The 15,411-nt window shown below is 40.5% G+C and overlaps 1 protein-coding gene across 1 annotated transcript in view; it reads right to left on the bottom strand.

The window, feature by feature from the left end:
- Nucleotides 1–395: 395 nt before the first annotated feature.
- Nucleotides 396–15,411, bottom strand: part of LOC311034136 (uncharacterized protein) — a gene marked incomplete at its 5' end in the record, with an annotated part of 210,172 nt that continues 195,156 nt past the window's right edge. Inside the window, 6 exons of the mRNA XM_084041883.1 lie at nt 396–962; nt 1,074–1,562; nt 5,038–5,099; nt 9,028–9,183; nt 9,266–9,439; nt 10,156–10,329. Of these exons, the coding sequence (XP_083898009.1) occupies nt 922–962; nt 1,074–1,562; nt 5,038–5,099; nt 9,028–9,183; nt 9,266–9,439; nt 10,156–10,329 (1,096 nt within the window). The 3' untranslated portion in view covers nt 396–921. The remainder of the gene's footprint in view (nt 963–1,073; nt 1,563–5,037; nt 5,100–9,027; nt 9,184–9,265; nt 9,440–10,155; nt 10,330–15,411) is intronic.

Raw genomic sequence — 15,411 nt, 5'->3', positions numbered from 1 at the left:
ATTGATATACATTTGGCCACGGACCCCCATCTGAAGACGTTTTGTGCCAGGGACCCCCAGAAGCAAAGATTGGAGTAAAAAAATGTTTGAAATGAAAGATTTTTCAAAAATAGCAGATCTACAAGCTCATAGCGCGGCACTCGGTGCCGCGCTATGAACTTGTAGACTTAACTACTCTACTCCAATACTTTTACTTCTACTCCACTACATCTCAGATCAAAATATTGTACTTTTACTCACTACATTTATTTGAAAACCTTTAGTTACTTTGTAGATTTTGATTATTATTACAAAACCTACATTTCGTCCATTTGAAAATAGCAGATCTACAAGCTCACAATGCGTCGCGATGCGACGCATTGTGAGCTTGTAGATCTGCTATTTTTAAACATTTGAAAACTTGTGACATGGGACATTATGCATAATGAGTACTTTTACTTTTGGTACTTTAAGTACATTTTGATGCCAATACTTTTGTACTTTTACTCAAGTACATTCTGAATTCCGGACTTTACTTGTGACAGAGTATGTCTACATTGCAGTATTTATACTTTTACTTAAGTAAAGCAATTGAGTACTTTTTCCACCACTGCTCCCTATTTCGCAATGAAATAAAAAGATCTCCAAATGGTTTCATTTACTTTTTAAAAATGTCAAAAATAGTGAAAATAGCCGATCTACAAGCCCACATGTTGTGAGCCATCCATGCTCCTCTCTCACTCTCACTCTCTCTCTCTCTCTCTCTCTCTCTCCTCCCCCCCATCCCTTCCTCCTTCCTTTAACAAATATAACCCTGACTGTACTGTATAATATAAATCATACATATATACATAAACTATATACATGTAGACGTGGACATGTATTAGAACACGCCCACATATCCATACCAACTATATTGGTTGTGTCAACTCATCAGAGACATTATCTGTCCTCACAAAGACACACTGAGGAGGAGACATTATCTGTCCTCACAAAGACACACTGAGGAGGAGACATTATCTGTCCTCACAGAGACACACTGAGGAGGAGACATTATCTGTCCTCACAAAGACACACTGAGGAGGAGACATCACCAAGGCCAAACCCAGGATAGAGAGGTTCAGTGAATGTGTTCTGGAACGTGTAAATGTGTGTCAGTGAGTCAGAGGACCTGTGATAGAAGGACACAGTACCAGCAGACCAGTCTAGATACACTGATACTCTGTTAGAGCCAGAGGGACTTACAGGGAGGATAGTGTGCCTACTATTGTGACTGACACCGTAACGATCTTCAGTACAGAACAGACTCCAGGACTTGTCATTGTATCCAAGCTCACTATCCTTTCCTCTCCTGCTGATTCCTCTGTAAGACACTCCTATCTCAACATCTCCACTCCTCTCTACCTCCCAGTAACAGTGTCCAGTCAGACCCTCTGTACACAGAACCTGTGACTCATCATCAAATCTGTCAGGATGATCAGGGTACGACTGAAGCTCCTCCCCCTTTGTCACCTTCCTGTTGTCCTCAGACAGACAGAGTTTTCTGTTTGCTGTGTTTGGGTCCAGAGTGAGAGGATGGAGATCTGATGAGAGAGAGAGAGAGAGAGAGAGAGAGAGAGAGAGAGAGAGAGAGAGAGAGAGAGAGAGAGAGAGAGAGAGAGACAGAATGTGTTCCAATGTAGTTATTATTTAGACAAAGGCTCTTGTTAATACTTTTCAGTTATTACATATCTATCACACACACACACACACACACACACACACACACACACACACACACACACACACACACACACACACACACACACACACACACACACACACACACACACACACACACACACATCCTTGTAGATCTACTTTCCTCAAAATAAGACACTAGTATAGAGCTCAACCATATGGGCTTTAAGAGGTTAAATTATTTCACAAAAGAGTTGAAATATAGAGATAAAAGGTTTCTGTACTAGAGACCATATGACACAACACACCAACATGAACAATGACATCACACACTACACAATATACACACTACACACTACACACACTACACAATACACACTACACACTACACAATACATACACTACACAATACACACAATACATCACACACTACAAAATATACACACTACACACACTGCACAATACACAATACACACACTACACAATACACATACTACACAATACACAATACACACACTACACAATACACATACTACACAATACACACACTACACAATACACAATACACACACTACACAATACACATACTACACACTACACACTACACAATACACACACTACACACTACACACTACACAATACACACACTACACACTACACAACACACCAACATGAACAATAACATCACACACTACACATCACACACTACACACTACACACACTACACAATACACACACTACACACTACACACACTACACAATACACACACTACACTACACAATACACACACTACACAATACACACACTACACACACACTACACAATACACACACTACACAATACATACACAATACACACACTACACACACACACTACACTACACACACACTACACAATACACACACTACACTACACAATACACACACTACACTACACAATACACACACTACACAATACACACACTACACACACACTACACAATACACACACTACACAATACATACACAATACACACACTACGCAATACATACACTACACACACACTACACAATACACAAACTACACTACACAATACACACACTACACAATACACACACTACACAATACATACACTACACACACACTACACAATACACACACTACACACACACTACACAATACACACACTACACAATACATACACTACACACACTGCACAATACACACACTACACAATACACACACTACACAATATACACACACACACACACACACACACACACACACACACACACACACACACACACACACACACACACACACACACAATATACACACACTACACAATACACACACTGCACAATACACACACTACACAATACATACACTACACAATACACACACTACACAATATACACACACTACACAATACACACACTACACAATATACACACTACACACTACACAATACACACACTACACAATACACACACTACACAATATACACACACTACACAATACACACACTGCACAATACACACACTACACAATATACACACACTACACAATACACACACTACACAATATACACACTACACACTACACAATACACACACTACACAATACACACACTACACAATACACACACTACACAATACACACACTGCACAATACACACTCTACACAATACACACACTACACAATACACACACTGCACAATACACACACTGCACAATACACACTACACAATATACACACTACACACTACACACACTACACACTACACAATACACACACTACACAATATACACACACTACACAATACACACACTGCACAATACACACACTGCACAATACACACTACACAATATACACACTACACACTACACAATACACACACTACACAATACACACACTACACAATATACACACACTACACAATACACACACTGCACAATACACACTCTACACAATACACACACTACACAATACACACACTGCACAATACACACACTACACAATACACACACTACACAATATACACACTACACAATATACACACTACACACTACACAATACACACACTGCACACTACACAATACACACACTACACAATATACACACACTACACAATACACAATACACACTCTACACAATACACACACTACACAATACACACACTGCACAATACAGACACTACACAATATACACTACACACACTACACAATACACACACTACACAATACACACCAGGGACGTGCAGAGAATGTTAGAGGGGCTGAGATTTCTAAAAGGGCACTTTTGGTGAAAATATCGAAATTGCCGATCTGCTAGAGATCGGCTAGCTTGGAGATCAACTCTGTGCACGATGCCGCACTCAACTAAGTATAATCAAGATTCAAGCCTATAGAGCACCGAAGTCTGACGTAATTTACGCATCCTACCTGGGTCGCGGTGCCCCCCCCCCCTTCTGAATTCCCATAGACGTGTTTAATATCGCGTCAAATAAGAACACAGTTCTTATTTCCAAGAATAAACAAAATGATCGCGGCGATTTGACTCTTATGGATATGTATGAAGCATCAACAGACGGTGCGAAAACGCTAATGTTACTTCTGCCGAATTAGTTACATTTTCGCCAGAAACAGACTGTATCAAATATAAGTGACTGACTATCATAAACGATACAGAACCTCCTCCCTGACAATATCACAGAGACAGTTTGTTTATTTTTGGATCCCAATTATTTAATTAAGTAATTAAGTATTAATTAATTAATACTTATATGAGACGATTCTATGATGACCCAATGTTATTCTCCATAGAAAATTACTTCTACGACCCAGGGGATGAACGAGTGACGTCAGGACTTCTGTTCTCTATACTTGAGATGCAATTATTTCAGCATTTGAGCTGCATTCAAGTTCAGGAGAGTTTGGAAAAGGCAATTCTCTTGAATGCTGCGTTCAGTATATGGCAGGGAAAGGGGGAATTTTAATTTCTTTCATAGTAGTACGTCCTATATTCATGGTCTGGAGAGGGCACTTTTACAGACAGGAAAAAAGGGCAGGGGCTCAAGCCCCCTTTGATGTCTATGTGTGCACATTCCTGATACATACTACACAATACACACACACACTACACAATACACACTACACAATACACACACTACACAATACACACACTACACAATACACACACTACACGATACACACAGGCAATGGCAGTAGCAACATGGCACATAGCAGCACATAGCAAAGAGGAGCTAGCCAGAGGACTTTACAACTAGAATATGACTAGGAGTGGACAGAGCAGTGGACAAAGAGAAGAAACATTGAGGAGGGTGACAGACAGACAGACAGACAGACAGACAGACAGACAGACAGACAGACACTCACATCTTGTAAGGAGTTGAGGATGAATCCAGTGATCTATCCAGTGTTCTCCTCCATGATTCACACTGTAGGAAGTAATGATAATGTATTTATTTGTATAGAGCTTTTCATAACAAAGTTACAAAGTGCTTTATAGAACATGTTAAAAACAACAACAAAGCAGATCAAAGAACAACATTAAATCAAACAGAACACATTTTATAATGTTAAATCCAGGACATCTTGGATGGTTTGTCATGTTGAATCAAACTGCTACAGCGTGTGTGTAAATCAGTTGAAACATTTATGTTTCCATAGAATGTTAGAATGATTGAAATCACATCTAAAAACCTTTCCCAAAATAAGTTTGATTTCCCCTTTATTTTCTATAGCAATAATAATAATAATAATAAACTTTATTTATATAGCACCTTTCATGACATAAATGCAGCTCAAAGTGCTTTACAGAAAACGAAAGAAAAAATGAAAACAAAACACAGGGTAAAAGCAAAAAACATTAGAGCAATGGCAATAATAGAGCAAAAGGCAAAAAGGGCAATGGCAAGAAGTAATGGTTACAAATAAGAGGCAGCGGGTCAAGCAAAACAATTAAAACAATAGAGCAGTGGCAAAGTACAGTGGCAAGAGATAAAAGCTTAAAGATAAAAGGCAGTGGGTCAGGCAGTGATAAAGACAGAAACAACAGCACAGAGATTCAGAAGAAACAGAATCAACTAAAAGCAAGAGTGAATAAATGAGTCTTGAGCTGTGCTTTAAAACTGTCTACAGAGGGTGCCTGTCTTAGGTGCAGAGGAAGCTTATTCCAGGCCGTCGGCCCGTAGAAGCAGAATGCTGCTTCGCCGTATTTTTTATATGACATTACAGGCACTTCAAGTAGGCCTGCACTAGAAGACCTGAGGGGACGGTTTGGGACGTGTTTGGGGAGGAGGTCATAGAGGTAGGAGGGTGCCAGACCGTTGAGAGCCTTATAAACAAGCAAAATAATTTTAAAATCGATCCTAAAAACAACCGGGAGCCAATGTAGTGAAGCTAAAACTGGAGTAATGTGTTCCCTCATCTTAGTTTTAGTTAAAACTCTGGCTGCCGCATTTTGAACGAGTTGTAGTCTGTCGGTTGTTTTCTTTGGCAGTCCAGAGAAAAGAGCATTGCAGTAATCCAAGCGAGAAAAAACAAAAGCGTGGATCAATGTCTTTGCATCATCCAGCGACAGATATGCTCTAACTCGTGCAATATTCCTCAGATGGAAGAAGGCAATCTTGATAAGTGTATATATGTGCATTAAAATTCAGTTCAGAGTCTATTATAACTCCCAGGTTCTTGACTGTAGAGTTACTTCCTACAGTGATGTTACCAAGCCTACTTCTTATTGATTCTTTCTGTTCCCTAGAGCCAATTATGAGAACTTCTGTCTTGTCCTCATTTAGCTTCAGAAAGTTCTCGCTCATCCAGCATTTGATGCTGGACAGACAGGACAACAATGGGTCAAGAGCACTGGGGTCATCTGGAGCTACGGAGAGGTATAGCTGGGTGTCATCAGCATAGGAGTGGAAATTCACTCCGTGGCTGGTGATAAGTTCACCCAGTGGTAGTATGTACAGGGAGAATAATAGAGGACCAAGGATTGAACCTTGTGGAATACCAGAGCAGATGTCATGTTTCTCTGAGTCAAAGTCAGCTAAGTTGACAACGTAGCTTCTGCCTGATAAATAGGAAATAAACCAAAGCATTAGCTTGTTGATATGAGGAGGCCTTAATTATAGTTCCTGATCTACAAGCTCACAACGTGATTTGTTATTGTCTCCGCCAGGCCGAAAGGCATGGCGAGAGTAGCCTATGTTTTACCCCCTGTCCGTCCGTCCGTCTGTGTGTCCATCTGTGGACAGCTAATCTCCGGCACCGTTGGATGCCAATTCAGAACCTCTGCCCCAAATGTTTCACATGGGCCTGTTATAGCGCCACCAGGAGGCCGATTTGTGCAAAACCCATTTACTCCTACAGATTTTATCCAAACGTCATGCAAATCGCTACACAGTATCTCTATAGTCATGTGATCAACACAGATCTGTCCGATTTTCCATATTCCATCCTCATTGGCTAAGGTTGGCTTACAAAGTTTGGTCAGTTTTGAACAAAATGCCTCAAATCATGAAGGCAACGTGCAAGTTCCATGAAATCTCACACACACATTCCCACGAGGCAGAGGAAGAAATGGCACCCTTTCACATTTTGGTCTAATTTAGCAAAACACATTTTTGGAACAAAATGCATCAAATCATGAATGCAGTGTCAGATTGCCGTGAAAGGCCTAAGAAGAAATGCCATCCTTTTCACATTGGTCTATTATAGCGCCACCAGGAGGCCACAATAATGTACCTGACCTGCCGGAGACCTGTGCTCCGAGGAGCACTTTTTCCAGTTAATCCTGTTTCAGCTTCACCCAGCTGATGGCTGCTCACATGGGCATGATTAGTGAGGACAAAACATATTGTATTACATTTTATTACTATATGTTGTTGTAAAACATATTTGTTACATTGTATTCCTATCTAACTACATATTCTATAGAACTCTGTCTACATTGTTGTCCTCAGTGGGTTCAGCTATTGATCTGAACTTACACACAGGAATATGATCATTACCATGTGAACACACTCATGAACAACATTGTTCACTTTTCCCAAATGTAAGAAGTTTAAAATACGTTGATGTGTATTCTGCAGAGTTTAGAAGTTACTGAGCATGTGCCACAGGGTGGCGGTTACACTCCCAGGCTATGGGATGTACTCTGCTGTCACGGTCCCAACCATAGACATATAAAGGTAGACGCCTCCTCTGGCTCTGAAGCGTCTGTATGGCGGACGCACTTCCGCTTCCTTGGGGGGCAGCCGGAAATTTCCGTGTGTGTCACAGAAGGGGCGTTCAGTAGGCCAATCAGAGGCAGGTGGGGGCGGGACAACTAGATTCTGACAAGTCCTGGAATAGACGTGCTGTGATTGGCCAGTGCCCGTTCCCCCCATTTCCTGAGGGAACGGGCGCTGGGCAATCACAGCGCGTATGGCGGCCACCATACGAAACAGGTCGCTCCAACGAACTGCAGAGGCCAATGAGGTATCTAGGTTTCTATATCTATGGTCCCAACCAGTGGGCAGTCTCCGGGTAGACTTAGCTACAGGGCTACAGGCTGTTAGCTCTTGGTGCTAACAGAGTTAGCGTGTTGTTTACTCATTGATACAACAGAGCAGCAGACATTCAGAGTTTATAATGTGTGATGTCACCATGTGTCACAAAGTACATTAATTAAACTATTTTCAAGTTGACGAACGACGTGAGCTGACTGTAGATAAACACTTCTCTCTGTGAATGTGGAGCTCACTGCACTGTGTGTGTGTGTGTGTGTGTGTGTGTGTGTGTGTGTGTGTGTGTGTGTACAGATGGAGTCAGAGGAACACACATCTCTGGGTATGGACTAGTTGTTGTCAAACTAAAGTGAGAGCAGCTGTTCATCTTTTAATGTTTCACACTGATGTAGATTTATCATTTACAGTATAGTATACCCTGTATACTTCACTGACAGGGGTCCCACAGGGCTCTATACTTGTCGCCTCATTTTTCCACTCTACTGTCCTACAGAACAGCCAATATACAAGCTTGTAGATCTGCTATTTTCACAATGTTTGATGAATGCTTGACTATTATGACACACCCTGAATATAGATCATGTGGTTAAAACACTGACTCCTCTATAATAGGTTAAATTAACCAAATGACAGCTTACAATGTGAAGTATTATGTTATAATATACTGTATATTTTCAATAATTAGACGATTAAATGAAATGTAGGAGGCATAAATCTATCATTATTCATTTGTTGAGTATATAGTATTAACTAAATATATATAAATACAAAGCATGAAGTACCTGTCTAGCCACTGGAACATGAAACAAGGGAATGGCTGCACTAACCAACATGGACTCAGTCTAAATCTACTCACTTGACAGTCTCTAGTCCAGCTGAGAGCAGTGTCTGTACAGCATCTCCTCCTGGGTGGTTACAGCTGAGGTCCACATGCTTCAGATGGGAGGGGTTGAGGGCCACAGCTGAAGCCAGAGAAGAACAGCCTTCCTCTGTGATCCCACAGCCTGACAACCTGCAGAGAAATAAACACTTTAACAAACTGCTGTTGGTGTTCATGAAGTACAGATCCACACAGAGAAGAAAACATTATTTACCTCAGGGTCTGCAGGTGACAATGTGGACTCTTCACTCCAACGCAGAGAAGTTCAATTCCAGAATCCAGAATTCTGTTCAAACTCACGTCTAATTCTCTCAAATGAGAAGGATTGGAGCTGAGAGCCGAGGCCAGAACTTCACAGCAACTCTGTGACAACCAGCAGTGAATCAGTCTGAATGGAAAAAAGGAAAACAATGGAAACTGTAAACATCAACAGGTTGACAACAGATGGACAGGTTAAAGGACAGATGATGAACAGGTCAAAGGACAGCTGATGGACAGGTTAAAGGACAGATGATGGACAGGTCAAAGGACAGCTGATGGACAGGTTAAAGGACAGATGATGGGCAAACAATGAAACAAGAACAAGCTCCAGACTTTAACTAAAAGGGTTTCAAAACAAACAGGTGCAACATAAAGGTTCAAATAAACTCAAAAATGATTCTAAACAAAGTCTTTCATTCATAATCTGTGCTGTGTGTGTGTGTGTGTGTGTGTGTGTGTGTGTGTGTGTGTGTGTGTGTGTGTGTGTGTGTGTGTGTGTGTGTGTGTGTGTGTGTGTGTGTGTGTGTGTAATGTCAGCAGCATTGTAAATGAGGGTAAACCTCAAAGCTCTTTGAGAATAAATAAAGGTTTCAATCAGTTTAAGTGTCAGAGGCTCAACATGTAAAAATACAAATTGCAGTGATTGTGGGTGAATGCATGTAAGTGTTAATTGTAATTGTAACATGTACATACTATAGTCACTGTACCTTATCATTATTCTAGTCAATGTGTTACTATGTCAACCTTATTCACAATAATCAAAAGAAGTATCAACACAGTATTCATATTATAATATTATACTGTAATTCACTGATGAAAATAATTCATGTAAATTCATCTGACCTTAGAGTCTCCAATCTACAGTGTGGGCTCTTCAGTGCAGCTTCCAGCAGAGACAGCAGGTCCAGGTCCAGTTTGTTAGAACTTAAGTCCAGGTGGCGTAGATGGGATGGATTAGAACTGAGAGCTGAAGCCACAACTTCAATGTGTTCCTTCTGGAGGTAACAGCCAACAAGTCTGTAATGACAGATTAAATGTCAAATCAGAGATGATCAAAACAGATCAGTCACAGTTCACTGTGAAGGAAGTAAACTAAGAGATCTTCTATCTATGTAGTTCTCCAGACATTAACAGGATGTCAGTAAGAACAGAGAACTAAGTTAAAGCATGTAACTTACATTGATGTATTTAGTAACTTGGTAATTCCTCATTAAAGTGAGTAAACAAGTAATGACCATTGTTTAAAACAGAGATTCTCAAACCTTTTCATGTCAAGGACCCCCAAAATGATATGTATTTGGCTGCGGACCCCCCCCCCCCACCATCTCAAACATATTTTGTGCCAGGGTTTTTTCAAAAATAGCAGATCTACAAGCTCATAGCGCGGCACTCGGTGCCGCGCTATGAGCTTGTAGATCTGCTATTTTTTAATAGCCAAATAATAAAACATGGTTAAAGTGGTTAAAATGATTGTGACACTATAATAACTAATGTTGCTGGGGACCCCCTGGTACCCCTCCAAGGACCCCTGGGGGTCCTCAGACCCCACTTTAAGAACCAAGGATTTAGATAGCATGTAATATAGACAGATACCAGGTTCATTTGTAGATCTGGTATCCTATAGTGTGTTTAGTTTCTTTTTTTATTTTATTTTTTTACTTTGTTTATTGGGTTTTTCCATAGCAGTTTTCAGCATTAAAGGCATATAGCAAGGTACAGAAAAGCTTTTTAAAGCAACCAATAAAATAAAAAAAACTCAATACGGATTACATTATCACCCCAAGACATGAAGACATAAAATTACAGACACAAAATGAATACAACATAAATATTTTAATGTACATATTATTTATGTTTTGATATTAAACTGTTTAGATTGATGATATGTTTTATAATGTAATAAGTTATATCTGCAAAGTAACTAGTAACTAAAGTTTTCAAATAATTGTAGTGGAGTAAAAGTACAATATTTGCCTCTGAAATGTAGTGGAGTAGAAGAGAAGCTCATAGCGCGGCACCGGGTGCCGCGCTATGAGCTTGTAAAAACATGGGGGGGCTTGTAGATTGACTATTAAAAATAAAATAATAAAATCAAATCTAAAATTAACATAAATCTTGTATGGGGGTCCCTGGCAAAATATATTCAGATGGGGGTCTGTGGACAAATATGTAATAATTTATATTTATACGGTTCATTCATTTGAGGTTCTCAACATGAAACAGTTTGAGAACCACTGATAGACATAAACACTGCAGAATGAATCACCAGTGTGACCAATCAGTGTCTTTTATAATGTGATGATTCTCTGTCCCTCTCTCTCTCTCTCCACCCCCTCCCCCTGTGTGTGTGTGTGTGTGTGTGTGTGTGTGTGTGTGTGTGTGTGTGTGTGTGTGTGTGTGTGTGTGTGTGTGTGTGTGTGTGTGTTTATTATTAATATATTTATTTTGAATGTATGAATGGAGATGAGTGAAAGTTACTATAACATGTTGACATTCACATGAATACTAACCTGGCTGTTGTGCAGTTCCTCACAGCTGGGACCAGTCTCTGTTGCCCCACCACACTTAATATGTTGTATGTATCCAGGTCCAACACCTCCAGAACCTCCTCTGACATCAGCAGCATGGAGGCCAGAGCTGAACACTGGGGCACAGAAAGGTCCTTCCCTGATCTGCTCTCTGACTCCAGGAACTGTTGGATACCCTCACTTACTGAGGAGTCCTTCATCTCCATCAGACAGTGGAAGATGTTTAGACATCTGTCTGGAGAGAAACTCATATCATCCATCTCCTTCAGGTTGTTGATGGCTCTCTGGATCTCCTCTGGACTGTTCTCTGTCTGACCCAGCAGGCCTCCTAACAGACTCTGGTTGGACTCCAGTGAGAGACCATGAAGGAAGCGGACAAAGAGGTCCAGGCGTCCACTCTTACTCTGCAGGGTTTTTTTCATAGCAGCCTTCAGGAAGTCAGACAGGGAACTGTCACTGTTGTAATCATCACCTTCCAGGAATGTCTTCAGGACCTCCATGTTCCTCTGTGTGAAACAGTGGAACAGGTAGACTGCAGCCAGAAACTCCTGGATGCTCAGATGAACAAAGCAGTAGACCGTTTGGAGGAAAAACACATCGTCTTCTTTGAAAAACGTTGTGCAAAAGCCTAAGTTCAGCAAGTCCTTGTTCACATCAAGATCACACGCTTTCAGGTCTTCCTCGTAGAAAATGATGTTGCCTTTGTCCAGTTGGTCAAACGCCAGCCTACCCAGCTTCAGAAGAACTTCCTTTACGATCTTCTCTTTGTCTTCCTCATCTAGTGCAGAATTCTTCTTCAGCTCTCGCTTGGTCTCACCCGTCAGGAAGTAGCAGAACATCTCAGTCAGGGTTTTGGGCAGCTTGTCTGTCATCCCCATGTACTGCACAACGGTAGCAAGGATCCAACAGAAGACTGGGATTTCACACATGGTGTGGAGGATCTTTGATTCCTTGATGTGTGAGTAGATTGAGCTGACCAGGTTCTCATCTCTGAACATCTTCATTAAGAATTCCTTCTTCTGGTCATCTCTGATGAACCCTCGTACTTCTGTCATCCTGTTAACAAAGACCTTAGGGATCTGATTGGCTGCTGCAGGTCGTGAGGTTATCCAGATGTGAGCAGAGGGGAGCAGCTCCCCCTTGATGAGATTTACAAGCAAAACATCCACTGGGTACGAATCTGTCACATTCATGAGGCCAAAATCTGAATTGAAATCGAACTGGGTCGAATTTTCATCATATCCATCCATAACAAACATAACTTTGAAGGGGATGTTGTTACAGTCTCCTGACGTCTGCAATTTGTTGAAGATGTCATTAAGATCGTCTTCCTCAATAAATCTGGTTTCCTTGATGCATGTGTGAATTAGCTTTGCCAAACTAAAGTTTTGTCCTTTGAGCAGATTTAACTGGCGGAACTTGAGCGGGAACACAAGGTGTGGATCTTGGGGAAAACATTTCTTGGCCCAGTCAAACATAAATTTGTGTACGAGGAACGTTTTGCCAATTCCTGCACAGCCAACGGTCAGCACTGTTCTTATGTTTCCTCCAGAAGGGTCTTTGAACATTTCACTGAGATGGATTTCTTTTTCCTCTCCTGCCTTCTTCATCTCCATCTGTCTGACCTCATGATGACTGTGGATGTCTGTGACTTTGATGTCTACATTGTAGAGCGGGGTGTAGATGTCTTTAAACATGATCCCAGGCCCTGTGCCCTGTTTTATACTCACATATGAAATGTCCATGTTGTGTTGAAGCATTTCTTCATCGTCAGTAATATGAACACACACACACACACACACACACACACACACACACACACACACACACACACACACACACACACACACACACACACACACACACACACACACACACACACACACACACACACACACACGTGTGTTTACCAATAAAACACAATAAAACATTTTCCATTTCAGTCATTGTCTAGTTCAAGATGCAAACAACTTTGTTTTGAAAAGACAACTCACTGGAGTCTCAGCTATTAGAAGTAGTAAACCCATTTAGACCTGGAATGCAACAGTGTCACTTTAGATTTCTTTGGCTATTCAAAAATAGCAGATATACAAGCTCATAGCGCTGCTCCGAGTGCCGCGCTATGAGCTTGTAGATCTGCTATTTTTGAAAAATCTTGAACTTTTTTTTTTTTTTTTTTTTTCAAAAAACTGTTAGGATTTAGAAAACATTTTTAAGAATCGCCTCAGGTCTTAATGGGTTAATGAAACGTAAGAGACAGATCTCTTTCTCAGAGGCTCTTTTTATGGTTGCTGCCAATTAATCATGATTGTTCCCCCAACATCAATCTATATAGGTTAGGAATCCACGGCCATAAAAGTATTATGTTTCCATTGAAAATGAAAGTAAAAGGTTAGTGCTGTGAAGAGATGGACTCTCCTTCTAGACGTTAGTGAACAACTCTATTGGAATAATTATAGTCCAGTGTTTCTGTACTGACCTTTCAATAATTAAGACAAATAATGTTTTAAATGAAGGTTATTTCCACATGCACAAACGGGCACACGCACATGCACGCGCGCACACAGACAGACAGACAGACTCTCCAGGGGAAGGTCATCAAAATCCACTTTTAATCAATGAAATGGTCTTTTTCACCATAGCTTTTTGTAGGTCTATATTCAGATGATCAACCCCCCCCCCCCTCCACTGTTCTGTATTTTGGTCTCTTCCTATCGACCAGCCAGTTCCACAATGATTGACAAGTAAAACTAAAATAGCCTAATTTATGTTCTGTAAGCTGCACTGTAGGCCAGTCACTGTAGGTTAATCATGAATTAATATTTAATTAGTTATTTCATTCAATGACCCATTGACGCCCAAAGGGACAAAAGTTGGTCACAAAAACCTCAAATGAACACCACCGGGCTGGGAAGCAAACCCGGTTGTCTCATGCAAAAGGTATTTATTCTAACTATTGTACAACAAAAGCAGACAGCTGGTTTGTATATCTATGTTACAGCAGCGTTTCTAATCAATGTGGAACACAAACAGTGTGATATGACATTATTATCAACTTAAAATGTTATATTTGTTATTTGGAGAGGAGGGGATAAGTCAGATACATACTGTATCTGACTTATGTTGAAGCGTTTCTTTATTCTGTTAATTCACACACACACACACACACACACACACACACACACACACACACACACACACACACACACACACACACACACACACACACACACACACACACACACACACACACACACACACACACACACACACACACACACACAAACCTCTCAGTTCGGAGGCTTTGTCTTGTCTTGTCTCCTCTTCTCCTGTCAAAGCTGAGATGTGAGAGAATGTGTTATCATTATAGATACATAGATTTATGATTTATATGAATATAGATGTATTATCATTATATACAGTATCTCTATAGACATTAAACCAAACGGATCTGTCGATTTGCATACACATTACAACTAGGCCGAGGAAGATGCATTTTTCACATCGATCTTTTATCTAGTATTACTTTTTCTAGTATTAATATAGATTAGAAAAATGTATCAGTTAACAA

The sequence above is a fragment of the Gymnoscopelus microlampas genome, assembly GCF_963454915.1.
Source record: "Gymnoscopelus microlampas genome assembly, chromosome: 18".
Lineage (NCBI taxonomy): Eukaryota > Metazoa > Chordata > Actinopteri > Myctophiformes > Myctophidae > Gymnoscopelus > Gymnoscopelus microlampas.
This window is presented reverse-complemented; position numbering and strand designations above follow the sequence as displayed.